The sequence below is a fragment of the Esox lucius genome, chromosome 11, assembly GCF_011004845.1.
Source record: "Esox lucius isolate fEsoLuc1 chromosome 11, fEsoLuc1.pri, whole genome shotgun sequence".
Classification (NCBI taxonomy): domain Eukaryota; kingdom Metazoa; phylum Chordata; class Actinopteri; order Esociformes; family Esocidae; genus Esox; species Esox lucius.
The window spans coordinates 3503003-3530393 of NC_047579.1; the positions used below are offsets into that span (position 1 = coordinate 3503003).

Below are 27391 nucleotides of genomic sequence, written 5' to 3' on the forward strand. Positions count from 1 at the left end.
GGACAAAACCCTTTAGACTGTTTGCCCACTGAGAGGCTTTCAGTCACAGTGGGATTAGCCAACAAACCGACACTCCTGCTCCCCCGTTAGCTAAGCTTAGCAACACTGCAACGTAGGATATGTAAATCATTTAACTCTTTCTCCCTTCTAGTTTCTCAAATCTTCTTTCTTCTGTCCTCTTTTAATTGTATTGGGTTAAAGCATCTGGGACAAAAGAAGCTTTCATGACTAGGTCTTGAGGTGGGTTTTAATGTGTTCGTAACCTACCTCATTCAGATTTACAAAACAAAAGGGTTTAAAAATGTTGTTCAGGTTAACAATAGTTTGGGGGAGGCTATGGCAGGAGTCTCATATTTCACACATACAAATGCAAACATACCTATAAACATACATGCACACACATACACAAATCCTCATCTCTCTGTCTCTCTCTCTCTCACCTCACCATTTTGTCTTCCTTTCTCTCCATCTTTGTCTCTCAATCTCATTCGCCCTGTTTTCTTCACCCTGCTCTTTGTTTGTGTTGTTGTTATACCTGTGAACAATAAAGAGTTTGTCAAGTGCTGATCGGTCTGTCAGTTAACCTGCATGCTTCTATCAGTCCACACGCTATGCTATGATTGAGAGAGAAGGGGAGAGAGATATGCAGAGCGAAGGAGAGGTAGGAACAGAGACAGATGTAGAGGAAGTAGAGAGATAGAAGATGATACTGAGAGAGGTAGAAAAATGGAGACAGAGAAAGGACAAAAAATAAATAGAGATTGGAGTATATAGAGGAAGAGAGAGAGGAGTATAGGGAGACATGAAGTGAGAGAAAGAGGTATAGAGACATAGAAAGAGGAAGAACGAGGAAGACAGTGAGAAAGAGTGAGAGAAGAGTAGAGAGAGACAGGGAAACACCTAGGGAGTAGAGCGAAGATGAGGTGGATACGCATGAATGAGTAAGTCGCAAGATCTTAGCCAGTCCCCAAAAGCCACCATACTCATTTTAATATGAATAAAGTAATTTCCATAGCCATATGTGCATGCTTAGAGAAAGAAAGAGAAACAAAATTATACAATATAAATATAGAGAGACGAAGAAAAAAGGAGACACAGAAACAGAGAAAAGGAAAGAAAGGAGAGCCATGGGAAAAGAGATGGAAGAAAATACAGGAGAGAGAGAGAAAAAGAGGAAGGGGAAGCTGCGCTGAGGAATAGTAGACTTTAACCCTACAGGGGCAGCATTAACTAGACTGACACACCAGCCGGACCCCAGAGACTGCAGGGGTTAACATCAAGACACAACTCGTTAATTAATACAAGAAGAGATGGAGAAGGAGCGAAAGAAAGCAAGAGAGAAACAGAGAGGGCAACAGATGAAATACAGATGGCCAGGCATTAACAGCAAAATAATTGATGGTTTTAGAGAATAAGGAAAGTGGAGTATTAACGAGTGAATATCAACAAACACATGCCAGTAACAGAACACTGAATGAAGTTGAGAGAACAAAGGAAAGAAAAATCCCATCTTACCTCTGATTGCGTGAGTATAAAAGCTTCCCTCATAAACAAGTGTCTCAGTGCAGAGGGTCTGAAAACTAACAGGTGGTGAGAGAGAGAAACCGAGAGGGACGGAGGGGGACGGAGGGGGAGGGAGGGGGAGGGAGGGGGAAGAGCTGGTTGGAGAGGGAGAGAAGTAAAGACTGAGTATTCATTAAATACATCTATAATTTCACAGATAGTATGCATATGGTGTGGAGAGGGAATGTGTGTGTTGTTTTTGGGGGGGAGGGTGGGTGGGGGCGGTCAGGTTGCGCAATATTGCTTGCACGGAGTTCTCTATGTGATCATTTTATGACTTTTCCCAGCTCCTCTTTTTCTCCTCTCGATTGCTCTCTTCCTTTCACCCTCTTTTCCTATCTCTTCCTTTCTCCTCACCCTCCCTCTCTCCGTCTCCTCTTTTTTTGTCATTCGTTCACTGGGTGTTCCCTGCTCTATTTGTGTGTTTTAATTTTTGGTGTGCAATATCCTCTTGGTTCGACTGCATTAATCTTCAATGTCAACAGTAATGAGCCGTTATGTTTAATCACAGCACATGTGTTGAATTAATTCTCTCGTTCCCCCTCTTGTTCTCTTCATGTCTATCAATCTCTCTTCCCCTCTTCTTTTATTCTCTCTTGGTTTCTTTCCTCCTTTTCCTCATTCCTTTTTTTGTCCTCTTCTTCTTTTGTCTTTTATCCTCTATCTCTTTATCTGTTCCTCTTTATCGCTGTTCTCTCCTCTCTCCATCCTGGGGTGATTGCAGTGGTAGCAGAGCTGTGCGCTGCCAGCTCCAGCATCTGTCTCTCTGTCTCCGTATAATTTGTCTCTCTTTAATGACGCCTAATGATACATGCATGCACGATTCTCTTATGCACACGCTGAGCTGCAATAAGATATGCAAACGTGCACACGGAAACACACAAACCTTAGTGCAGAAGTGTACTAAGCATGCCAACACACACATGTGCTCAAGCGTGTGCATACACAAACATGCTTCATAAATATTTGATTTGAAGCTCCAAATTAAAATGTACATTTTAAAATGACTGAAATATCATGAAACGTATTAAAAGCCGCTTCTGCTCAATTTACTGACTTAGCAATCCTGTGAATGTGGTCAAGCCCCCACAAGTATCAGTAATGCAACTATGTACTGATTACTGAGGCTGTTCAGGCGTAATAGGAGCTCATACTTAAGCAGCTTGTCGGCCAAGGCCTGCTCCACGTAGCGGTCAGATAAGCAGCCCACTTTCAGAATCACCACCCTCTGGCCTCCCCACAACAACAATATCTGGCTGGTTCAGTACAGTTGTCATCAGTGTCAAAGCTACTTCTTCTGAGAGGAGAGTGTGGATGTGCACAGCAGCCACACATAACATGCGCATAACACGCACACACACAACACACATACCTATGGAGCCCAACTGAAGGTTTTCTTCTCAAGAAGGGTTTTAAATGATCTCAGATGTTCCCTCATCTTGCCCCCCACCCACACCAAACCCCTTTCCTCTCTCCACCCACCCCCGTCCTTTGGCTGTATCTCCTCCCTCCTCTGTCCTGCACTTTCCCACCCCTCCCACTGTCTCTTTTCTGTCTCTGGTCAGTGAATGTGCCAGCAGACCGACAGACAGACAGGCAGGCAGACAGACACTTACAGTAGGTTTCCCGGGAGGGGTGAAGGGGTCCTCCATCGTCTTGCACTCCTTAAAGAAATCTCTCCCACCCTCATCTCCCTTCTGTACCCTCCACCCCCCCCTCTCTCGTCCTCCCACCCACGCACCCATTTCTCCTCCTCCTCTGCACACCAAAAGGATTGTATCAGGGTTCCCGGGGTGTTACTTTCTGTTTTTTGATCTTCAGCTACTCTGCTTCTGTCTGCTCTCACTCTCTATTTTCACTCTCTAAATTCCTGTCTCTAAATTTGTCTTTCTCTCTCTGATCTAGAGGGAATTAAACACCTGTTTTATAAAGCATTCAGGCCATGTTACATCTTTTCTCATGAAATCCCAGAGCAGATTGTTGATTGCTCTTTCTTTTTAGTTTTAAACCAGCCACAGGAAGCAGATTTAGCACTGCTGCCTCAGCTCTCGGATACAGTGGATTTAACTAGGATCAATTTCTTTGGGAAAGTGAGTGTGTGTTTGTGTGCCCATTCATGTCTAGCTATGTATCCCTGTCTGTTATTGAAGAAACCAAATAAATCTAATTCAACAAGCACAGAGCTTCCTCTTTGATTAAATCCTTTGATGCTCAGCACCTCTGTGCTGGATGCAAGTTCTGTGTTTCGACGTGATAGGATATGATACGCTTTATTGTCCCAGAGGGGAAATTTGACTCTTCTGCTAGCATTGGACAAGTTTGGAGGTTTTGAATGGTATCCTTTCTCATATTCATTCCTCTCTTATCAGTCCATGCAGTGAGACAGCCTTTATGAAAAATCTGACCAGATGAAACAACAGCAGATTGGCTGGTAACATTATATTGACTCCAATTTTGACGTTTGTTCAGGTCCCCAAAACATAAAACAAATCATTTGAAAAACATCCAGTGAGCTCTATTACTGTTAGGTAGCCTTGTGGCTAGCCATTGACAGGGGTGGTGAACTCTGGCTCAGAGGCTTGCGTGTTCACTCCCTGGGACAATTGGTACTAGCTAAACTTTCTGGTGTGTCCTACATCACCCTAAAACTATTGTAGCCTGTTATTAAGTATTATATTCACATCTGCCATTCAAATGTTTGTGCAGTGTCTTTTTGTTTTACAATGTACGTCCTGCGTTCATACTCCAAATGTTAAAAAGGAACCCACTCGACGTCTAGAGTCATCTAGGTTCTAAGTGGCTGCCTCCTGTGCACATGTGGTGCAGCAGCATGGGTTTGAATCAGCCCGATGGTCTTTCAGCTAAAACACTCACTCCTCTGTCTTTCCCGCAAACTCTGTCAATGAAGCCTTAGAAATGCCAGAAAATATCTGTGAAAAGAGCTACTATAAACACTGCAGCTAATGCTTGAATTGAGCTCAATTTCAAGACAATATGCTTGGGGAGCTGATGCAGGTCTTCGGGTCTCACTCTAGCAATAACTCATCACAGAGTATGTCCCAAATGGCACCCTAAACCTGTACAGCACATCCATTGATCAGGGCCCAAAGCAGAGAAATATATAGGAAGTAGTGTACCATTTGGGACAGCCTTTCTGCACCATATAAGTAGAGGCACAAACTACATGAGTGATGGATGGTTAGTTCCCCTGGAAAGAGCTAGAAACTCACATGGGTCAAAAGGCTGTTGGTATAGTCAGAGCTTTGCATTTTGCAGTCACACGATATTTCAACACTTTATAGGAATCCACTTGAGAAAATGGTACAAATGGTCTGACATCATGAATTACTCATGAATTGGTCCTAAAGTCTTCCACCTCCTATCACCTGGGAGATATAGCTCATGCACATGTTCAGCATAACAAATGCTCATTATGACAAATGATTGAACTTTGAGGTCTCCATCTCTCATGCAGGGGAAGGATTTTGGCTAATTGATTCGCTAATGAGCAAAAACAAATGAACGTTAGAGCAGGGAATGTCGTTGTGAAAACAGGTTTTCCAAGTGTAACTCCGTCATTCATTTGCTGAAAGAAAAAGTGACATGGTTTTTAAGTTCAATAACTGGAAATAAAAAGAGACAAAGATAGAGAGCATGAGAGATTACATGATGGAGTGAGTGAAAGAGAATGAGAGACAGAATGAGAGGGAATGACAGAGTGAGAAAGAGAATAATAGAGAGAGAATTACAAAAAATGTCAGAATGAGAGAGAATAATTAGGACACATAGATATAGAGGCATGTTATTTAAAGTTTAAGGACAGTTAACTGAGTGGCAACGACCCAGACCGACCCAGAATGTCACGTCCCCATGTCAAGTCGGCGCCATGAAAATAAGTAAAACATTTAGAAGTGGTCTTCAGTTGCCCAGAACACATGTAGAACCGGTTTTCGATTTCCAGCCAACAACCGGCCTATTTCATCTAATGCTAATGGCTAAATGAGTGACTCATTATCGTTCACTAAATTAGGAGCAAACTGAGGAGCAAAGTGGCCCACAGGCCAGAACAGAGAGAGGGGAGTGTGATAAAGAAAAAAATATGAAAATGAAAAGAAAGGATGAAGAATGTAGAGAGAAAGATTGAGGTGAAGGAGGCAAAGGAAGAGGAGAAGGTAAGAGCAGTAGGGAGGCGTGAGAAAGAGAAGAGAAAGGTGAGAGAGAGAGGCTAATGAAAGAGAAGTGAACAGTAGAGGAGTTTATGTGGGTGAGATTGGCCCTGAATTGCTGTTGTCTCATTAATGGAGAGATATTAATTACATTTAATTAGAGCAAATAGCACAGAATCTGCTCTCTGCATGCCTGTCACTATAGGGAACACAAAATGAGGGAACAACATGTCCGCACTCTGCATTATTAATCATGCCATTCTCATTGATATGCGCTGTAGTGTCATTCATCTGGAGTCATGTCAGAGTGCTACTGTTTGAATTACTATAAAAAATGTATTTGCCATTTGAGATGAGAGAATTAGAGAAATAAAGAGAGATATAGAAAAAAAGAAAATGGTTGACGTGGAGATTCTCTTCATCTGCGTCCGTATTTAAAGCTGTTTCTATCACCCCAGGGAAACTACTTTCCACCTTTCTCTCCTTCATCATGCACCACCTACCCCTCTGCAGACAACTCAGTCACCCACCAGGAAAAAGAAAGAAGACATCTGTTCCTTATTGTTTAGTCTGGGTCCACATGTCCCTCTCACCCAGAACTCACCTGGAACTTTCCTTGACTTTTTTCTCCCCTCTCACTCCATATCAAATCCTGTAAATGGTAATGACTGACAGCCCAATAAATCTGATTGTCTGGAGACCTCCCGTTCCGTACTTCCCTAATCCACTCATACTTAATTAAAAGGCTTTTTAGAGTCACACCCCTCCACAAGAAACTAAAACTCAAACCCTATGTCACAATTCCAGACTGGGTAGTTCCCTGATAATACAATGATGAAGTCACTGTAGCACAGAATCATCCAGAGTTGGTAGGTGTGTGACAAGGTTGCCTCTTCACCCTATACTTACTGTCCCAATATTTGCAGAGGGCACCTTTATAATCTACACCCTAACCAGTCAGGCTTCAAGTGAGGTCACTTGACCGAGACTGCTCCCGTCTGTATCACTGAGTCTCTTCTCAAAACTGATAGTCTCTCCTCTGTTCTAATCCTCTTAGATCTATCTGCACCCTTTGACACTCTTCTCCAGCCTCTTTCCTCAGATCCATAGCCATGGAAAGTAGGGGTGCTGCAGCCACCCTTGTCACAAACTCAGCACCCCTGGAATTTACATTTAGTTTCTGTCACTGAAGTGTGTGTAGACTCATTTATCAGTCGACGAGACTGTGATGGTAATTTCATTGATCAGAACTCTTAAAGGAGGAAGTACAGAGACAAAATGCTCCTGGCACAATTTAATAGTTTATTTGCAAATAGAGAGACACGTCAAAATAATCATCCGAGGAGTCTCTGAAGTAGATACATGAACAGTCCGTATTTATTGCAGTTAAAAGGGGTATGGTAAGATGCTGCCCATCTGTCTTGTCAATAAAACACATTCCCTTTGTTCCATCAATACCAATGCTTCACACAAAGAGCCAGCTTTCCTTCCTAACATGGGTAACTTCTTGAACTCTAAAGAGCTCTTACAGCATCCGGACAGACAATAGATGCCCTGATGAGTTTTACAGATGTTCAGATTATTGAGTAACCTTATAATCTGCCGATACCATTCAATGATGCCCCCTAGGCCAATACCAGATCCCCCTCTCCTACATTCCTAAGGAGGAAAGGACAGATACCCTTCTTGGTTTAAGCAGAGGAACATGGTCAGAGTACCTAATAATCCTCTGATATTATACAGACTTGTGTCACAATCAAAGTAAAGATGTACATACCAGGCAATTGAAAGACAGACATTTCTCAAATGTACTGTAGTTCAAAATTTTCATAAGACGCGTCTCACTTCAGCAGACAGGCACGCATAGTCCGTCCGTGCGTGAAGCTGACAAGCCTCACTACGGCCAACAGGCACTTTTCCCCTGGCATATCTCACATACTCACATGGTATCCGCTGTCATAGCTGTGTGGATGACTCCAAACTAACACCCAGTTGGCGACCATCCCTCACACTTGGTAGACATCTCAGCTTGGATGTGGACCTATCACCTCAATTTCAACAACAAAAGGTTTTTCTTTTTATTCTTGCTCTAAGGCCTCTCCATCAAAACTGATAACTCCACAGTATACCCTCACATTGTGCCAAAAACCTTTGCGTGACTCTAGACAACAGCTTTCAACATCAAAGCAACAATTCTACAGGTTCATAAACCCCAACCTATGTAGAGTAGAGCTATCCCAACAGGAATATATTCCTAATGTGGCAACATGTCATCTTCTGTCTTTACAACGGCTGTTGACTAGGCCCCAGTTGTGGCATTAAACCTGCAAGTTATCTGAAATGCTGCAGCTTGTCTGGTGTTCACCCTTAACTCTCTGTTCAGAAAGAAAACAATAGATTGTATTTGCTCTTTCTTTTTTGCTCTTGTTGGTTTCAGATATGATTTAGCAAACTTTTGGTTACAGGTCAGATTCTCCTACTGCTAGACCACCTGTTACTTTCAATTAGAACAAGTGATATTCTAAAGTACTGTATGCATGTGTTTGTTTTGTCTTTCAGAATGGCGGAAGGCAGCATGTAACAGTTTACAGTGCCTGGATGTTGGGGAGAAAAGTTCAGTGATGGGTGGACTTTAATAAGACTGACACACGAACACATATGACATTGTGGAACAGAATACAAAATGATTTCAGGCAGTGATTGATCACACAAGATAAATCACAATCAAATAAACACACACACTACACACTACACACTATACAAAGTTAACAAGTGTAATGAAGAATTGACGTGTACAATTGGCCATGATGAGCTACGCAATAACAGCAACATGTCCATGCACACAAACACGCACAAGCGCCATCTCTCTTACTTAAACACTTCAACATGCACTACACACCCACCACAATGAGAAGATATGCTCCACGGCCTCAGCCGCGTCTTTCGGAATTTCCGAAGGCTAGTTGCTAGGCAACCAGGGGAGCTTCTAAAACCACCGGTAACTCCACTGGGGGGCGGGGGAGGGGGTGAAGAGGCGGGAGACGGGAGGGGTGCAGAATTTGGACAACATAGAAGCATAAAGCACTTTGAAATTCTAATATGTTCTGTACTCTCCCTTTCCTCTAAAGCAGTTTGTGCGATGATGACACATGCGTTGTGCAACATTATAACAAACAATGTAAATGTTGGTCCTCGTCGGTATATAGTATATGTAATCTCTTATTTCATGAATCCCAAAATAATTTATGCAACTGCAAGAATGCTGGGATATAGGGTATCCATGATTTCTCCTGTCGTTCCACAGTGAGTCTGAATAACTCACATTGAAAATTTTTGCTGTCATCCCGATCCTGGGGATCTGACTTTGGCATTGACTTCTTCGCTGTTGAAAAACAGGCTACTGCATCCAACTATTGCATGTTTATCTGCTGTTTAATTTGGAAGGCTGGTAGAAACATCTGTCACTCATCAAGTCAATCACTTGATCCGGAATCTAGTCTTGAAGTCCATAACTATGGGCTCTGTTTTTATCTTCTGCTTACAAAAAAGGTATAAGCAAACATCTGCCTGTGTCGACAATATCTGTGTATAATAATACTGTGTTTTCAAAAGACGGTCATAGCGGTTAATGCAATCCTTATTTTTTATTTTTTTTTGTAAGTCACATGAACAATATAAAGCAAAACCCCACAAGGAAATTCTTCCTTGCAGGTTCCTGCTTGACAGTGTTCGAAAATCTAATAAAAATGAGATACACAAACACTCATCTTCTGTCTGGACAACTGCTGTTGCCTCCACTTGTGACATTAAACCTGCAACTTATCCTGCAGCCCGTCAGGTGTTTGAGTTTATGAAATAGACAATGTAGAAATGTACACAGAAATCTAATATAAAAAAGAAAAGTTGAAAATGACCCCGCAAGGTGTTTGCCCTACTTAGCACCTCCATCAAAACTAGTTTGTATTACGCTGTCCTCTCTAAGGAGGCAGAAAGAGGAATTTGTCATGTATACTGTGGATATAAAAGGTCTACACACCCCTGTTAAAATGCCAGGTTCTTGTGATGTAAAAGAATGAAACAAAGATAAATCATGTCCTTTTCCACCTTTAATGTGAACTATAACATGAACAATTCAATTGAAAAACTAATCTTTGAGGGGAACATTTTTTAAATTAAAGTGTGCACACCCTTAAACTAATCCTTCATTGAAGCACCTTTTGATTTTACTACAGCACTCTGTCTTTTGGGGTAGGAGTCTATTAGCACGGCACATCTTGATGTGGCAATATTTGGCCACTCTTTGCAAAAGCGCTCCAAATCTGTCAGATTGCGAGGACATCTCCTGTGCACAGCTCTCTTCAGATAACCCCATAGATGTTCAATTGGATTCAGGTCTGGGCTCTGGCTGGCCCATTCCAAAACGTTAATCTTCTTCTGGTGAATCCATGCTTTTTTGGATTTGGATGTGTGCTTTGGGTCATTGTCGTGCTGTAAGGTGAACTTCATCTTCAACTGTCCAACGGACGCCTTAAGGTTTTGCCCAAATTGGCTAGTATTTGGAACTGTTCATAATTCCCTCCACCCTGACTAAGGCCCCGGTTCCAGCTGAAGAAAAACAGCCCCAAAGCATGATGCTGCCACACACCTTCACTGTGGGTATGGTGTTCTTTAGGTGTTGTGCAGTGTTGTTTTTGCACCAAACATACCTTTTGGAATTATAGCCAAAAAGTTCAACCTTGGTTTCATCAGAACATAACACATTTTACCATTTGCTTTTGGGGGACTTGATTTTAGTTTTTGCAAACTTCAGCCGGGCTTGGATGTTGTTCTTTGTAAGAAAAGGTTTCTGTCTTCCCACCCTACCCCATTGCCCATGAATATGAAGAATACGGGAGATTGTTGTCACATGTAGCACACAGCCAGTACTTTCCAGAAATTCCTGCAGTTCCTTTAATGTTGCTGTAGTCCTCTTGGAAGCCTCCCTGACCAGTTTTCTTCTTGTCTTTTCATAAATTTTGGAGGGTAATGTCTCTGTTGTGCCATATTTTCTCCACTTGATGATGACTGTCTTCACTGTGTTCCATTGTATATCTAATGCTTTGGAAATTATTTTGTACCCTTCACCTGACTGATATCTTTCAACAATGAGATCCCTCTGATGCTTTGGAAGCTCTCTGCAGACCATGGCCTTTGCTCTGAAAATGTCAGGAAAATCCTACTAGAACAGCTGAACTTTATTTGTGATTAATCAGAGACACTTTAAATGATGGCAGGTGTGTAATGACTTCTATTTAACATGAGTTTGAATGTGATGGGTTAATTCTGAACACAGCCACATCCCCAGTTATAAGATAGTGTGCACACTTATGCAACCAGGTTATTATAAAGTTTTAATTTTTCCCCCTCAAAGATTTCAGTTTGTTTTTCAATTGAATTGTTCACGTTATAGGTCACATTAACAGTGGAAAACGTTGTGACATGATTAATCTTTGTCTCATTCTTTTACATCACAAAAATCGGGCATTTTAACAGCGGTGTGTGGACTTTTTATATCCACTGTATGCATAAAAATACTATTACGTTCATGCCCTCTCTAAGGAGGCAGAAAGGGGAATTTGTCCATGTATATACATAAAAAGACTGTTACACTAATGTCCTCTCCAAAGAGGCAGAAAGGGGAATTTGTCATGTGTATACATAAAAAGACTATTGCACATCTATATGAATGATTCTCCTTGTGTTCCATACATACAGTATTATTACATGATCTTTCCTTTCTGCTTATGTATATAGCATGGTCATTGGTGTCTAACTTGTTATACCCTGTCATGCTCAACCAAAGACTTTTCAAGGAATGAAGAGCATTTTGTATTCAGCAAAAATTATCCTGGCTGTCGGGAAAAAAGTCATACCTTTTGACAGCAAGGTTCTTGGTCAATTTATTTAGAAAATAGGGGATTACTTTCAAACATGATACAGTACTGCAATGTATGTACTTTTGAAAGGATGTTTATTAATTATCTAAAAACCTTGCATAACATCAACTAATTTCAGTTCAAAGGGAAAGGAATATTAAGCACCAAACTCAAGTTTGTCATTATCAGTTAGCGCAAACTAAATTGAAGGCAATACAAATTGCTATTCTTTTGCATTTTCTCTAGCATGCTCTTCAAAGGGTACTCCTCTTGACAATAATTCCTTAAATCTTAGTTACAAATGTATTTTCAGTATTAGCACATCCCCAGGACTATGACTTGAGAGTCAAGACTGTTACTGCCACCTATTGACTTGTTTGAACAGTGCAAACCCCACAACCATCATTGAAAGATGACAAAACCACAACTTGTGAACTCATTTGATTAAAGCATTTATTTTAATAAATGTTATTAGGAACCTCATTGGTTTACAAACTTTAAGCCACAAGTATTGTGAATTAATATTTAGGGCAAATTTTGTGAAAACAAATTAAGCCTAGTCCTGGATTATTATTTTTTTATCGCTCATTAGAGATTATCCATTGAGTTAGATATTTTTTTAGATTTTGTTAATCATGAACTAAGCATAAATTATGTTGGCAAAACCTATCCCCATGCATTCTTTTTAAAATTTAAGATTTACATACAAGGACCTGATTGGCTGAAAGGGTGATGTAGACCCCACCCCTTAACCAAATGTAAAAACATTGGTCTATTATAATAAAGTAATCAAGCCAAAAAGACCATCCCACCCAAACAAGCCAAAAAATGTCATGTCCCTCCCCGAAATAAAATCCAGTTTTTGAGCAATGGGCCGTTATAAACCAAACCATAATGATGCTAAAACAACGTCACATCATTTCAGCCCACTGTTTTTGGACGTCTACCAGATGACCATCTGCATAGGTAGTCTAAACACCACCTTCGGTAGACGTCTACCTTATATTCGCCCAATGGCCACTCCCACAGAACATAAAGCTCTGTAGAGCCAGGACCTGAAAACACCAGTCGTAGAAGCTGCAGTCAAACTCATTGGCAGTATGTAGTCTTTACATTCGCTGCCCTTCATGGGAGTTCTCCGTTCTGTCTGCCCATCTCAGTCTGCGGCCATGGTCGGTTGCCAGGGTTAGCCGTCCGATTTGCCCTGATTGGGAAGACAAAAACACTCTGGTTATGGTCGTGCCTATTTAACTGTATACGTGGAATGCAGGGAACAAAACACTGCCTAAAACCGTCTTTAACTGATAGTTGGCCAAAACAAATGTGACGCGTTGAATATTTACATTTTCAAACTGAACCACATAAGACACATCATGTTTCATTTATTTACGTCGTTACAAACTGCGCAGATAAAGCTGTTTTAACCTTATTTTGCTCATTCCTTGGCTTTCTTTTCGGTGTTCTGAAGTTTCTCCACGATCTTGCGTTCGTGGCCTCCGGGGTTGTGTCGGTTGGTGTTGTCGCTGGCTTCCTTCTTTGTCCTCCCCTTTCGGCTAGCGCCACCTGGAAACACAAGGCAATATTTCAGGTTGCGACTTCGAAAGCAATTACACTATACAACATATTAGTAGGCAGCATACACAAAGTTTAGAAACTTGAGCGTTGTTCATATATCACAATAACATACATGACAATAGGTGACAATTATTTGAGGAAAAATTATAATTCACCACACAAACAGGATGGTTGACATTGAAAAAGACTTACTTGTGTATTTGTCTGAAAGGTTATAATATTCGTACTCGTCGTAGTATGTGTCTTCAAAGGTGGTTGGCTCAACATTATTCACGTCCACGAAACTTGCCATAGCGTTAATCCTGTAGATACAAGGTATCTGTGAACGAAAATATACTGCTCAATAACAATCTCGAAACGAATGGTTGTTGTTATTCTGCTCTCTCGCATATGCTTTATAAAGGATGATCGCTCCTCCCTCTTGCTCCCTCTCCATCCCTCTCGCTAGCTGTACTCCTTGACCCCAAAATAAGATGTTGCGTCAGCTTGTCAATGTTTACTGTAATGGCCATGCCAAATAACTTTCAGCATGTCACTGTAATTGAAGGTCAACCATGCTTGTTTATTTCTCAAGGTAAATGTTTCTTTTCCGCTTTCTAAAATGTTTCATTCTCTTCTTCTAATTTTCTATTCTCTGATAATTTATTTTACACAGGTAAGCAACGCTAAAATGGTGTCTTATTTCTAAATGAATTTAGTTTCCTTCATCGCCCTGTTTTTTTCTACCGTGTCTACCCTACCCATTATAAAACAAATATTAATCTTATCAACACCTGTCCAGTTCTCAAACAGCTACATCACCCAAACCTGTTTTGGTGCCCCTTTTCATTATATCCGTGTGTTGATTAGAGCTTAGACTCAAAAGTCAGTTGTATAATAAAGAATCAACTTTTGATTAAAAAGCAAAGCTATTGACGGATGGAGATTCTGGTAACTTTTGGAATGTGTGTGCATTTATGAATGTTGAGACTAATGCACATTGTACTATATAGACAATATATGTAGGCCTGTATATATACATTTATAATACTATATATTTAAAATGTAAAATACTATATATACTGTATATATACTGTATAACAGGACTCAAACTGTTGTCATGACAGAAAAACATATGAGTATGACTGGATCCATTGGAACAGTGAGGAAAGTCCCTTCACACTACATCTACTCATTATATTGTAGAAATTACAGGCTATAAACTAGGAGCTGTAAGGGAAATGTCTCAAAGTAGACTCATCTGCAAAAAAGCCTGACTGGAAAATTCCATGAAACAGTCTTTTCCAAAATTGTTTTTGAGCAAGGGAGGCGTGTTGGCGCAGGGAAAGAATATTTGGCATACTTTACTTCATAAACATTCATAAAATCCAACTGTACTGGGCTGGCCATAAACTGTATTCAGAGGAAAGTGGTAGCAACTTGCTTAGGCATCACTTTTAATAGTTGTCACCATTATCTCTCTTTTCCCCTATTTAATTACCACTATCCACATTTCTTGTCCACTTCCTTTTTTCCTTTCATCATCAGTCTCTAGGTTGTCTCCCTATTCATGCAATTTCCATTTTCTCCCTTTTCTTTTATGATAAACATTTCACTCTTTCTGGGACTCCTCCTTTCACCATTTCTAGGGCTGTCCCTCAGTAATGTGGGACCTCTGTACAGTAAATATTTGCTGAAATACGAGCTGGCCAATGTAAGTTGTGACTAACCGAACTTACAATGAACACACAGAACCAATGTGCTCTTACACACACACAATAAACAGTACCGACATATTCAGTACATGACAGATAAGTGAAAACTTATCTGTGTCCTGTTTGTAGTCCAGCTTATGACCTTAATTTCTTAATGTCAGCGTTTAATATTAACTTTGTCACCACACTTGTCAACACCCCCCCCCCCCACACACACACACACACACACACACACACACACACACACACACACAAAGCTGAATATTATCATATTATTTCTCCATTATCTTTTGTTCTTAGTGAATGGAGTTGTTTCCTTTATTTTAATGTTTACATCAGGCACTTGTTTCCAGAGGCCAAACCTATCTCATGCACCCTCAATTAATGTTTTAGCAGAATTTTGCAGAGGAGATAACACATGCTTCAGTGTTTTTGTTACTGAATTCGCTAAAAACATGTGAAAATGAACGTTTCTACATATTTCCCCAAACTGCGTTCAACCAAGAAAATTAAAAGGGGGTGAGACTACAATATTACTAGGGCACATTACAGGGGGATGAGCTAAGATGCAATCTACCCACCCAGTCCCAAAGAAGTGCTGGTAGTAGCCAAACAAACAGGAAAGACACAAAACAAGGAAAAACAAATATTATAGCCATCAGCCATGCAACGCCATTTGGGTCTGTGCGTTGCTTCAAGGAAAAGAAGAATGCTGTGCACACCAACACTTGCTGTGCACACCAACACTTGCTGTGCACACCAACACTTGCTGTGCACACCAACACTTGCTGTGCACACCAACACTTGCTGTGCACACCAACACTTGAAAAGAAGACTGAAATGACCCAACTCACCACAAATTGGTATCGTAATACATTCACATGGCATTGGCACAATGTTTCTAGGACCTGTTGAATTTCCAATAAAAAAATAATATTAGATTATAATTGTGTTTTTGAAAGTTTTAGGGATGGATTTTGAAGACTCTAGGTGTGATTTGTTTAATCAAATCAAAGGTTGTAAAAGTTGTCCAGCCTAATATAGAACATTTTGAACTTGGAATTTTCTATGATCATCTCTGAAAAGGTTATTAATATCTCAGTGTTTTTTCAATGTTGAAAACTTAAAAAAAAATTCTAAGATTGTAAAATTGGTCCGGCCGTTTGAGCAATAATTTGCACTTGGGAGAAAGTTTTGTATGATTAGCTCTGAACAAGTAATTGCATAATGAGGCATTTAGAAAATGTTCCACTGAACACAATATTCATTTATCAAAGGTCTGTTATCAGTGAATCAGTGAATAATGTAAGTAGTTTTTAACTTATACATTTAAAGCCTGTTGAACGTCGCAGTCTCTGAATATAAAATCAACTATACCTTGGTCCAAACAACTATAGTAACAAGCTAAGCCCGAACTAATATAGCTTGCAAATACGATTTAAATCCATAAATCGCTGTTTTTCAATCCCACCCACTTCTAACCGCAGGCTGGCTGAACTAGACTTTTTATTTCTTGTTTTATTCCATCTTTGAAAAACGCGTTTGTGTAAACAAACGTAAAGGGTTAGTACTGTGTTTGTCCATGCTGAATGTCCGTAGTAGGCCTTGAGAAACGAATGAAAGCTAACAAGCTAAGTAAGACCCAAAGATAAAGGTAGGAAATGTGCAGTTTTAAATATTTTAGAATTCAATAAAAAAAACTAAGTTCAGAAGTTCGGATGAAAGATCACGTTTAAACCATCGTATAAGTTGTCTATCTAATGCTATCTAGCTAGCTGGCAGGGCTGGCTAGGTAGCTCGCTAGTTACCATGCTTACATTTGTGGTAGCTACAGTAAGTTCTTGCAATATTTGTTTTGACCACGCTATCTAACTCGTGCTAATAACTTGATAGTAGTACATTTCAAATAACTGGCAAACCATGCCGCTAACGTGAGCGGGCTACCATGTAATCTATTAGGTCACAACAACCGCATTAATTTGCTGCTATATTTAAGGCACGTTAATCATGTTGCTGCTTAAATTTAAGTGGAACTAATCTAAAGTCAAGATCTTTTGAAATCTATTCACCACAGGTAACATCATGTCGGCTGACACAAAAATCGCAGAGCTTTTAACAGAGCTCCATCAACTAATCAAACAAACCCAGGTGAGTCTTTCCACCAGCAGTGAAAAACGAATAGGTGTATCGAAAAGTGGAGGTATGGATTTAATCCATACTCCGTGGAGGTATGGATTAAAATTAAAGCAGTCTTCTGTTAGTTTCCTGAATATAAACTATGTATTAATTATGAACAAATGTTTTCCTGCCATAGTGGGCAGGATTTACATGCTGGGCTGAAACCTCAAATAAACATAATATTAACACTTTATATACTATTAATTACATACATACTTACATACCATCACTGGATTATATTATATTCACTGTATTTGTATTAATATATTGCAAAACCGTTTTGACAACTGCACATTGGAAATATCTTTCCCTTCTCTTTTTCAGGAGGAGCGGTCACGCAGTGAACACAACCTGCTCAACATCCAGAAAACCCATGAGAGGATGCAGACTGAAAACAAGAGTGAGCCTCCCCCTAGCTTCTACTTTCGTTTCCAAAATATAGCCTTTTTTTCTTCATTAGGACTGGTGAAATAACACTGCCAGTTCAAAAGTTCTTTCTTTTACTATCCTTGCAGAAATGTATTGTCACACACACAGTGTAGTTATGTAATATTCTGGTCCCTATCTCCCCAGCTTCACCATATTACCGGACTAAGCTGAGGGGCCTGTACACAACAGCCAAGGCAGATGCTGAGGCAGAGTGCAGGTCGGTAGCCTACACCTATGACGCTTAAGGTGTTCACTGACATAATTGGGTTGGTGTTAAGCCATTTTGGGTAATCTCTCCCTTGATCTGTCCAACCGTGTTAGATGTGTTGCTTGGTATAGCTCTGTTGGTAGAGCATGGTTCTGGGTTTAATTCCCATGGGTGGCCAGTAGGAAAGTGAAAATATTCTCACCATAAGTCACTTAATGACTTAAATGTAAATGTTACCGTCTTGCGTTGAGGAACACAGGTCTTCATCGTCATGTTGTGTACTCTCTCTCCCACAGTATTCTTCGTCATGCCCTTGACAAAATTGCAGAGATCAAATCATTATTGGAGGAGAGGCGAATAGGTAAGGAGAGGACTGCTGCGACTATAATTAAATTCCCATTGTAGCAACTGGGGGCAGCAAATAGCCATGTTTACCAGTGTTGGTTCAGAAAGTTTGTTTGCTCAAATCCCAGAGCCTAAAAGTGAAAAATCTTGTAATGCCCTTGAGCAAAGCACTTAACCGTAATTGCTCCTTTAAGTCAGACTGCATAAAAGCTTTCTAATAAATGAGGTAAATTTACCTACCTGAGTCTTGTTCAGTAAGGGTAGTATATGAGAAGCCACCAGAATTGAGGTCAGTTTCAATTTCAGTTAATTCCAGTTTAAGTCCTCAATGAGAAGCATAGAAAATAGTTGGAATTTCAGCACATTTCCTGCATCCCCACAGCGGCTAGGATGGCAGGGACGTACAGTGATAACGACCCCCCGCGGAAGACCATGCGGAGAGGGGTGCTGATGACGCTGCTCCAACAGTCAGCTATGACACTCCCATTGTGGATCGGCAAGCCGGGAGACAGGTAGGATGGTCCGGTGATGATTCAGTCTTCCTCCTGGGCCCAGTTTTTCAAAATAGATTTTTCTCAATTTGACCTGTTAGATAGGATGACATGCCTAGAAATAGAATGAATTGAATGAACAAATAATTGATATGAATAGGGATTCCAGTGTATTTATTGTACACTGAACATAATTATAAACGCAACACTTTTGTTTTTGTGGCCTTTTAATTGTGGCCTTTTATTGGCCTTTTATTGTGGCCAGCCTAAGGCACACCTGTGCAATAATCATGCTGTCTAATCAGCATCTTGATATGCCACACCTGTGAGGTGGATTATCTCTGCAAAGGAGGAGTGCTCACTAACACAGATTTAGACAGATTTGTGAACAATATTTGAGAGAAATAGACCTTTGTAGTCTTAAATCTTTGAGTACAGCTCATGATAAATGGGGGCAAAAACAAAAGTGTTGCGTTTATAATTTTGTTAAGTGTATTTCTATTTCATCCTGTGTGAAGTAGGATTTATTCCTGTGGAATCAAGGTGGATAACTTTTGGGAAAATGGTGTCCTGTGGAATATTCCCTAAAAAGAATGTCAGCACTGAACAATTTTCAGACCCACTGAAAGGAAACTGATTTGATCCTGCCATAAAACAACAATTTTCCTGACTCTTTTTCAACAATAACTAGCTATATTTTACTAAATTTACTAGCAATGAATATTAGCAAAATGTCCAAACATGTCTACATAAGGATCTGCGCTTTAATCACAAAACAAGCCAATTTTTTTTTGTAACTGCTTGCACCTGTTGAGCAATCCTCCCATGATTTCTTTGATACCTAGCTACCCATGGCCTTTTTCCTCTTCCCTTCCAGTCCCCCTCCCCTGTGTGGGGCAATGCCAGCCAGCAGTGATTATGTAGCCAAGCAGGGTGACAAGGTGGCAGCACGGGTGAAGGCTGTGGATGGAGACGAACAGTGGATCCTGGCAGAGGTGGTCAGCTACAGCCACTCCACCAACAAGTAACTATATAACAATGAGATCCAGACGAAAACCACTGTTAGCCAATCAAGTACAGCCATGTGCAGCGTGAGCAAATATACGTTTTATTTGTATTCTTTTCTTTATTGTTATTTATATTATTGTGCATATTCTTTGTGTTCATTTAATTTCCCTTCTTTTATTTGTTTGATTTACTTAAAGTAATTCACCTGCTTTGTATTTCAGGTATGAAGTGGATGACATTGACGAGGAAGGAAAAGAGTGAGTCACGGTCTTCATTTTCACTGGTTTTCTTCCTACCATCTTGCCATGTAGACGTACACTGTTTTAAACCACAGCTCTGTCTTTTCTCTGATGGTCGGAGAAAAGATGCAATCACCCTACTTTATGCACTGAGCATGATGACAATTCTCTTATCTACTTCTCTCTCTCTTTTCTTCCATCCTCTTCCAGGAGACACACCCTGAGCAGGCGGCGCATTATCCCTCTGCCCCAGTGGAAGGCCAACCCAGAAACGGACCCAGAGGCCCTGTTTAGTAAAGACCAGCTGGTGCTGGCCCTCTACCCACAGACTACCTGCTTTTACAGAGCCCTCATCCACACACCCCCACATCGGGTGAGATATGGGAAGGCTGACGTTTTCTTTGGGAGGGGGGGGGGGGGGGGCAGTTGAGGATAACAGGGTTCCCACAACTCCTTAAAAAGTCTTAAAAGGTCTTAAAATAATATCAAGGTAAATAAGGTCGTAAATTGTCTGAAATTTACTGTAAATCTGCTGTAGGTATTACATTTGCAGATGGTGCGTTTAAGGCTGATGGAAAAATTGTCGCGCACAGTGGTAAAACCTCTAATTAGCGTTTGTTTGATTAACTTGGTATTAGACAATGAGAGATTCCGCCATTAATATACACTTTATATTAGCTAGCTACAGACATTGACGTCTGGCTGCGTGTCATCTTTTCGTTGTCGTCAGTAGTTGCTAGATAGGGATCAGCCAAGATGGGGAGATGTAAGTTGAATGAAAAATGGTTGGAGGAAGATATGTTTTGGAGGTGGTTGGCGCCGGTAGGAAACATACGAGGCAAGGTGCAATTTGGAGAGAGCAGCAGAGCTATGACACATGTGACAACACTGAGGAAATGACACTTTGCTACAATGTAAAGTAGTGAGTGTACAGCTTGTATAACAGTGTACATTTGCTGTCCCCTCAAAATAACTCAACACACAGCCATTAATGTCTAAACCGCTGGCAACAAAAGTGAGTACACCCCTAAGTGAAAATGTCCAAATTGGGCCCAATTAGGCATTTTCCCTCCCCAGTGTCATGTGACTCGTTAGTGTTACAAGGTCTCAGGTGTGAATGGGGAGCAGGTAGGTCAAATTTGGTGTTATCGCTTTCACACTCCCTCATACTGGTCACTGGAAGTTCAACATTGCACCTAATGGCAAATAACTCTCTGAGGATCTGGAAAAAGATTATTGTTGCTCTACATAAAGATGGCCTAGGCTATTAGAAGATTGCCAAGACCCTGAAACTGCGCTTCAGCACGGTGACCAAGACCATAGAGCGGTTGAAACAGGACAGGTTCCACTCAGAACAGGCCTCGCCATGGTCGACCCAAAGAAGTTGAGTGCACATGCTCAGAGTCATATCCAGAGATTGTCTTTGGGAAATTGACGTATGAGTGCTCCCAGCATTGCTGCAGAGGTTGAAGGGGTGGGGGGTCAGCCTGTCAGTGCTCAGACCATACGCCGCACACTGCATGGCTGTCGTCCTAGATGGAAACCTCTTTTGAAGATGATGCACATGAAAGCCCACAAACAGTTTTCTGAAGACAAGCAGACTAGGATTCCAGGAATACTGGAACCATGTCTTGTGGTCTGATGAGACCAAAATAAACATATTTGGTTCAGATGGTGTCAAACGTGTGTGGCGGCAACCAGGTGAGGAGTACAAAGACAAGTGTGTCTTGCCAACAGTCAAACATGGTGGTGGGAGTGTCATGGTCTGGGGCTGCATGAGTGCTGCCGGCACTGGGGAGCTACAGTTCATTGAGGGAACCATGAATGCCAACATGTACTTTGACATACTGAAGCAGAGCATGATCCCCTCCCTTCAGAGACTGGGCTGCAGGGCAGTATTCCAACATGATAACGACCCAAAACACACCTCCAAGACGACCACTGCCTTGCTAAAGAAGCTGAGGGTAAAGGTGATGGACTGGCCAAGTATGTCTCCAGACCTAAACGCTATTGAGCATCTGTGGGGCATCCTCAAACGTAAGTTGGAGGAGCGCAAGTTCTCTAACATCCACTAGCTCTATGATGTCGTCATGGAGGAGTGGAAGAGGACTCCAGTTGGAACCTGTGAAGCTCTGGTGAACTCCATGCCCAAGAGGGTTAAGGCAGTGCTGGAAAATAATGGTGGCCAAACAAAATATCGACACTTTGGGCCCAATTTGGACATTTTCACTTAGGGGTGTACTCACTTTTGTGAGCAAATTTACACTGTTATACAAACCGTACACTCACTACTTTATATTGTAGCAAAGTGTAATTTCCTCAGTGTTGTCACATGAAAAGACATAGTCAAATATTTGCAAAAATGTGAGGGGTGTACTCAGTTTTGTGAGAAACTGTATCTAAAGTAAGACTCAATTTGTCTCCTTTCTATCAAAATTTAGATTTGGGTCTTAAATAGTATTTTTTGAGGTCTTAACAAGCTTGGAATTTAACTTCAAAAGTGGTGCAAGAACCCTGGATTATATTTGAATAAAAAAGAAACAATCAAGCATCACAGTTTTCCCTTAATTGCTTGAGTACTTTTGACCAACCAGAATTCACTTTCTCAAAACTGTTACATGCAGGCCAAAACTGATACCCTGTTGGCCAAAATTACACATTTTACTAGCAAAATGCACAGTCAAAACATTAAATACAGTGGGGACAAGTATTTGATACACTGCCGATTTTGCAGGTTTTCCATTGTATAAAAATTAATTAGCATTTTATTGCATGACATAAGTATTTGATCACCTACCAACCAGTAAGAATTCTGGCTCTCACAGACCTGTTAGTTTTTCTTTAAGAAGCCCTCCTGTTCTCCACTCATTACCTGTATTAACTGCACCTGTTAGAACTCGTTACCTGTATAAAAGACACCTGTCCACACACTCAATCAAACAGACCTCAACATATCCCCAATGTCCAAGACCAGAGTGCTGTGTAAGGACATCAGGGATAATATTGTAGACCTGCACAAGGCTGGGATGGGCTACAGGACAATAGGCAAGCAGCTTGGTGAGAAGGCAACAACTGTTGGCGCAATTATTAGAAAATGGAAGAAGTTCAAGATGACGGTCAGTCTCCCTCGTTCTGGGGTTCCATGCAAAATCTCACCTTGTGGGGCTTCAATGATCATGAGGAAGGTGAGGGATCATCCCAGAACTACACAGCAGGACCTGGTCAATGACCTGAAGAGAGCTGGGACCACAGTTTCAAAGAAAACCATGGAGGTGGAAACATCATTCTTTGGGGATGCAAAGGGGACAGTACCGTATTGAGGGGAGGATGGATGGGGCCATGTATCGCGAGAAACCTGAAGGATCTGGCGAAGGTCTGTTTGGAGGAGTGGGCCAAAATCCCTGCTGCAGTGTGTGCAAACCTGGTCAAGAACTACAGGAAACGTATGATCTCTGTAATTGCAAACAAAGGTCTCTGTACCAAATATTAAGTTGTGCTTTTCTGATGTATCAAATACTTATGTCATGCAATATAATGCAAATTAATTACTTAAAGATCATACAATGTGATTTTCTGGATTTTTGTTTTAGAGTCATTCACTCACAGTTGAAGAGTACCTATGATAAGAATTACAGACTTCTACATGCTTTGTAAGTGGGAAAACCTGCAAAATTGGTAGTGTGTCAAATACTTGTTCTCCCCACTGTACATAAAATGTGTGAATGGTTGAGAAACAATCAAACCACTTAAGTTTCTTTTGGAACAACACAAAAACAAACTGGTAAAACTTAGTGATTGTTTGACCTAGATTCAGACTTCATACCCTTAGTTGTCCTTGAAGGCCCATGGAGTCATTTCTCACTACAAGCCATTATTCACCCCTGTCCCTCTGTGACCTCTGCATACTGACAAAACAGCTGGCGGAATTTGGTGACTTCCAACTGGCACTACGCAAAACCTTTTTCTGTAGCCACCACTAGGAATGCACTGATACCAGTATCGGGTATCAAGCCAATACAGGGCTCATGCACTTGTACTCATACTCTGAAAATATATACTGAAATATGCCGATACCACTTCATGGAAACATTAAGTGAAACTCTGGTTGTATAAGAATAGAATATAGAACTCGATAGCTACAATGGATTAGCGTCATGCTTGTAACATTAGAGATTCGGCAGCAACAATACGTTTTTCGTATTTTGCCTTCAAAATAAAGGTCTGCGGTGAAATGTTATATACATTCGGCAGCAACAATAAAACTTTAGATTTAGTAGCATCACATAGAAAAACAAAGTTTCATGAGAATTGGAGGTGAGTTTCAAGAGGCTGGTTACAGTATGATGCTGAGGCTGTGGTGACGAGTTGTTCTGTGAGTGGCCAGTATGCTGAAGATAAAAGCAGAAACAACTAATTTGTTTTCAACAAAATACCTTATCTCAATGAAATACACTGAAATTAATGTATACATGCGAAAATGTCTTTATTATTTTGGCCAGTAAAAAATATGTTTGGCTGGTTTATTCAATGAGTAAATGCATTTATTCATTTACCAGTCCCCTTGGCAGGTGAGCCAACAAATACATTTTTGGTCACTGTATGCCAGTATTGGGACCGATTGGGAGACACTAACTTGTCATCAAATTGAGTTTTAACAATAGATCATTTTGTCATGCATTAACATTACGCCAAGTTGGAATATTTAGCTAGACACCACTAAGCATTGTGTTAAACTGACTAACATTTCTTATGAAGTTTACTTCCACCACAAATAACATCAGTGGACTGTATGGCCACGGAGCAACCGCTAAACCACACTGTGGCACAGTTAGTCAGAATGCTCTCGATTGTGCAGCCATAAAAATGAACAAGGATCCTGGAAGACAGGTGCTGCCTTGCCTTTTTAACCAGGGCTGAGGTGTTGAACAGACAACACAGCCCCATCACAAACCTTCCAGAACACATCTTTCATTACATTACATAGACTTTGTACTGGCATGGCATATCTATTATAGGAGCTATTGAAATGAAAAAGTTTAATTTTGAAACTTTAAATACATTTAAAAAATAACGGTATTTGTTCCCCATCCTATCCCGATCAAGAATATACCATTTGTACAGTCATGGCATATCCATTGTAGGAGCTATTGTAATTACTAAATTGAGAAGAGCTCTAATCAGCTAAATAACTCGGGGGAACTTCACAAGTAGTGGACTGGAGTCAGTGCATCAAAAGCCACCATGTACAGATGTGTGCAGGAAATGGGCTACAAGTGTTGCATTCCTAGTGTCAAGCCACTCCTGAACCAGAGACAACGTCAGAAGCGTCTTACCTGGGCGAAGGAGAAAAAGAACTGGACCGTTGCTCAGTGGTTCAAAGTCCTCTCCAGATGAAAGTAAATGTTGCATTTCGTTTGGAAATCAGTGCATGAATTAACATACTTTGGAAACCTTTGCAGGAGTTTTGATTAGCTGATTTAGAGCTCTTCTCAGGTTGACATTTCTGTATTATAAATGTTTTATTCTAATATTTTAAGATACTGGATTTTTGATTTCCGTAAGCTGTAATCATACAGATTGAAACAAAAAAGCCTTAATGTTTCACTTTGTGTAATGAATCTAGAATATATGAATGTGTCATGTTTCCACAATACAAATTTTTTTTGGAGATGCACCTAACTTCACCGCAGTTGAATCTGGGAAGCCCAGCAGTCAGTACAGGATCATGTTTTTATTCTTCTGGTTGTCTTGTGAATGCCCCTCTAGTTATCTGTTGCTTCTTATTAAATCCAACAGTGCCTGAAAGCATCAAACCAACTTGGTTTTATGAAAGAGACATAACATTTGTCTTAGTTAAATCGCTTGAATTGAATCTCTCTATGCATGCTACTCACTCAAGGAGGACATTGTCAAGATAGCGCGAGTCCAGCTCTGGTTATTTTTCTCCGCCACTTATTATATTTGATAAAACATGTTCTTTAAACAAAAATACTAAATTGGGGAACCCCAATTGATTATGGGATATACCAGTTACATTTTGTGATAAATGTCAGTTGCATGCTTTTAAATTTGACATTTTCTAACATTACCTCCTGGACGGCATACAGAAATGTTTTAGATTCATGTATTAGTCAGAGAGATCAGCTGAATCTCGGTAGATCCAAAAAACATGTGGACAGTCCTACAGGAAGTTCACATTTAGCATATCATTTTGAATCAACCTGATGTTTTAATTTTGTCTGATTTACTTAACTGAGTTTTGTTAAATGTTCAACTTGATCCCATTTTTATTCAAAAAGAACTGTAACATGATGTGAAAGCTTCTTTTTGTTTCAGTCAGTGACTAAGAGACTTCATGATAGTCATCAGGACAAGGCGTAAATTAGTTGAATCAGCATTCTGGTCAAACGTCTTGGTTTGTAGCCATATCAGAATTTTTTTTATTCAGCTGAAAACATTGATTTGTCAGTATGCAAACCAGATAAACGCACTTGGGAAAATGTGTAAGTCTATTGGCATCTATTTACATATAGTACTTCATCTGGTTTTAGGTGTTTCAAGAACAGCCTGGAATGCATTTTTTTGTTTTTTTACCAATAAGTATCTTTGTGGAATTGTTAATACATTTTTATTTTACAATTTCTACCACAGGACAGGTTGAATTTGCCTGTCGGCCAGATCAGGCTGTAGTTTGCTCAACACACCTTTTAACTGAACTCTGTTTTCCCCACTAACAACCATGCTCTGCCTTCTCAGCCCCAAGACGACTACTCAGTGCTGTTTGAGGACACGTCGTACGCAGACGGCTACTCCCCGCCCCTCAACGTAGCCCAGAGATATGTGGTGGCCTGCAAAGAAAATAAAAAGAAGTAGATTGAGAAAAAATGAAAACGCTAGTCAGAAGTCAAGGGGACAGTGACGATACGGTTTCTTATGGTCAGACGCATGAAAGACAATCCCCCCCGCACATACACTGGATTCCATATCCTAGCCACATGTCTGGACAGACAGTTTGGCCAGCTATCAGGGACGTTCAGTCTATCTTTAGAGCTTTGTTGATGTTATGGCCTATCTGGGTGATCATTGTGAGACATGTTCGGGACTTTCTGTGCTCTGTTGTATCTATATTGTTTTTGTATGGTCTGTTGAAGGGCATAACTATGCTTTGTGTTGACTGAGTTTTGCTGCATGTTATTTTAAAATTTTTTTTACATGTTAAAAAATGTTAATGTCGACTATGGACGATGACTGTGAATATATAAAAGTGATAAAACAGTATTGGAAACATTATTTTCAATTATATAGTATTTAGCATGTGGATTGATGTTGATGAGAGTCCATAATGATACTATATTTGTCTTGACATTTCGGCAATTACCTGGTTTACTCTTTTACCACAGTCCCTAAATGTGGAAGGGAGCCTGAACAGAGAAAACTATGAAACTGATTTCACCTCCGTGTCAGAGATGTGACTCTAGCACTGAAATGTTTTCTGTACACTTTAGTAGTTTTCCATTTCACATGCCCACAAGACAATTCCACAGAATTGCAGGTATCAATCTATGCAGTAATCAGTTAAT

At 40.5% G+C, this 27391-nt stretch overlaps 3 protein-coding genes across 8 annotated transcripts in view; 1 reads left to right on the forward strand and 2 right to left on the reverse strand.

The window, feature by feature from the left end:
• Positions 1-1611, reverse strand: part of doc2a (double C2-like domains, alpha) — a 111362-nt gene extending 109751 nt beyond the window's left edge. For 3 of the 4 annotated variants that reach the window (XM_010873919.4, XM_020050596.3, XM_010873917.4), the window contains exons 1-2: positions 1516-1611; positions 441-535 (exon numbers count right to left, since the gene is read on the reverse strand). In XM_010873919.4, coding sequence (XP_010872221.2) covers positions 441-469 — 29 coding nt within the window. In that variant the 5' untranslated portion in view covers positions 470-535; positions 1516-1611. Of the gene's footprint in view, positions 1-440; positions 536-1515 lie in introns of those variants that run through there. The other variant, XM_010873918.4, reaches the window with a different exon arrangement.
• A 10111-nt stretch (positions 1612-11722) lies between these two features.
• nupr1b (nuclear protein 1b) lies at positions 11723-13601 on the reverse strand. The gene is made up of 3 exons (XM_010873916.5): positions 13412-13601; positions 13070-13207; positions 11723-12848 (listed from the first exon to the last, which is right to left on the reverse strand). The coding sequence occupies exons 1-2, from the start codon at positions 13509-13511 to the stop codon at positions 13080-13082; spliced, it is 228 nt and encodes a 75-aa protein (XP_010872218.1). The 5' UTR covers positions 13512-13601; the 3' UTR covers positions 11723-12848; positions 13070-13079.
• A 2598-nt stretch (positions 13602-16199) lies between these two features.
• Positions 16200-27086, forward strand: sgf29 (SAGA complex associated factor 29). 3 transcript variants are annotated; one of them, XM_010873915.3, is made up of 10 exons: positions 16200-16218; positions 16988-17061; positions 17416-17491; positions 17665-17737; positions 18025-18089; positions 18456-18585; positions 19442-19588; positions 19794-19829; positions 20022-20184; positions 26568-27086. In XM_010873915.3, exons 2-10 carry the CDS (start codon positions 16996-16998, stop codon positions 26682-26684), a joined length of 873 nt encoding a protein of 290 aa, XP_010872217.1. In that variant the 5' UTR covers positions 16200-16218; positions 16988-16995; the 3' UTR covers positions 26685-27086. The 3 variants fall into 3 exon arrangements, with proteins under 3 accessions (XP_010872217.1, XP_010872215.1, XP_010872216.1); XM_010873913.5 differs by lacking the exon at positions 16200-16218 and adding an exon at positions 16450-16567; XM_010873914.4 differs by lacking the exon at positions 16200-16218 and adding an exon at positions 16613-16746.
• The last annotated feature ends 305 nt before the right edge of the window (positions 27087-27391 follow it).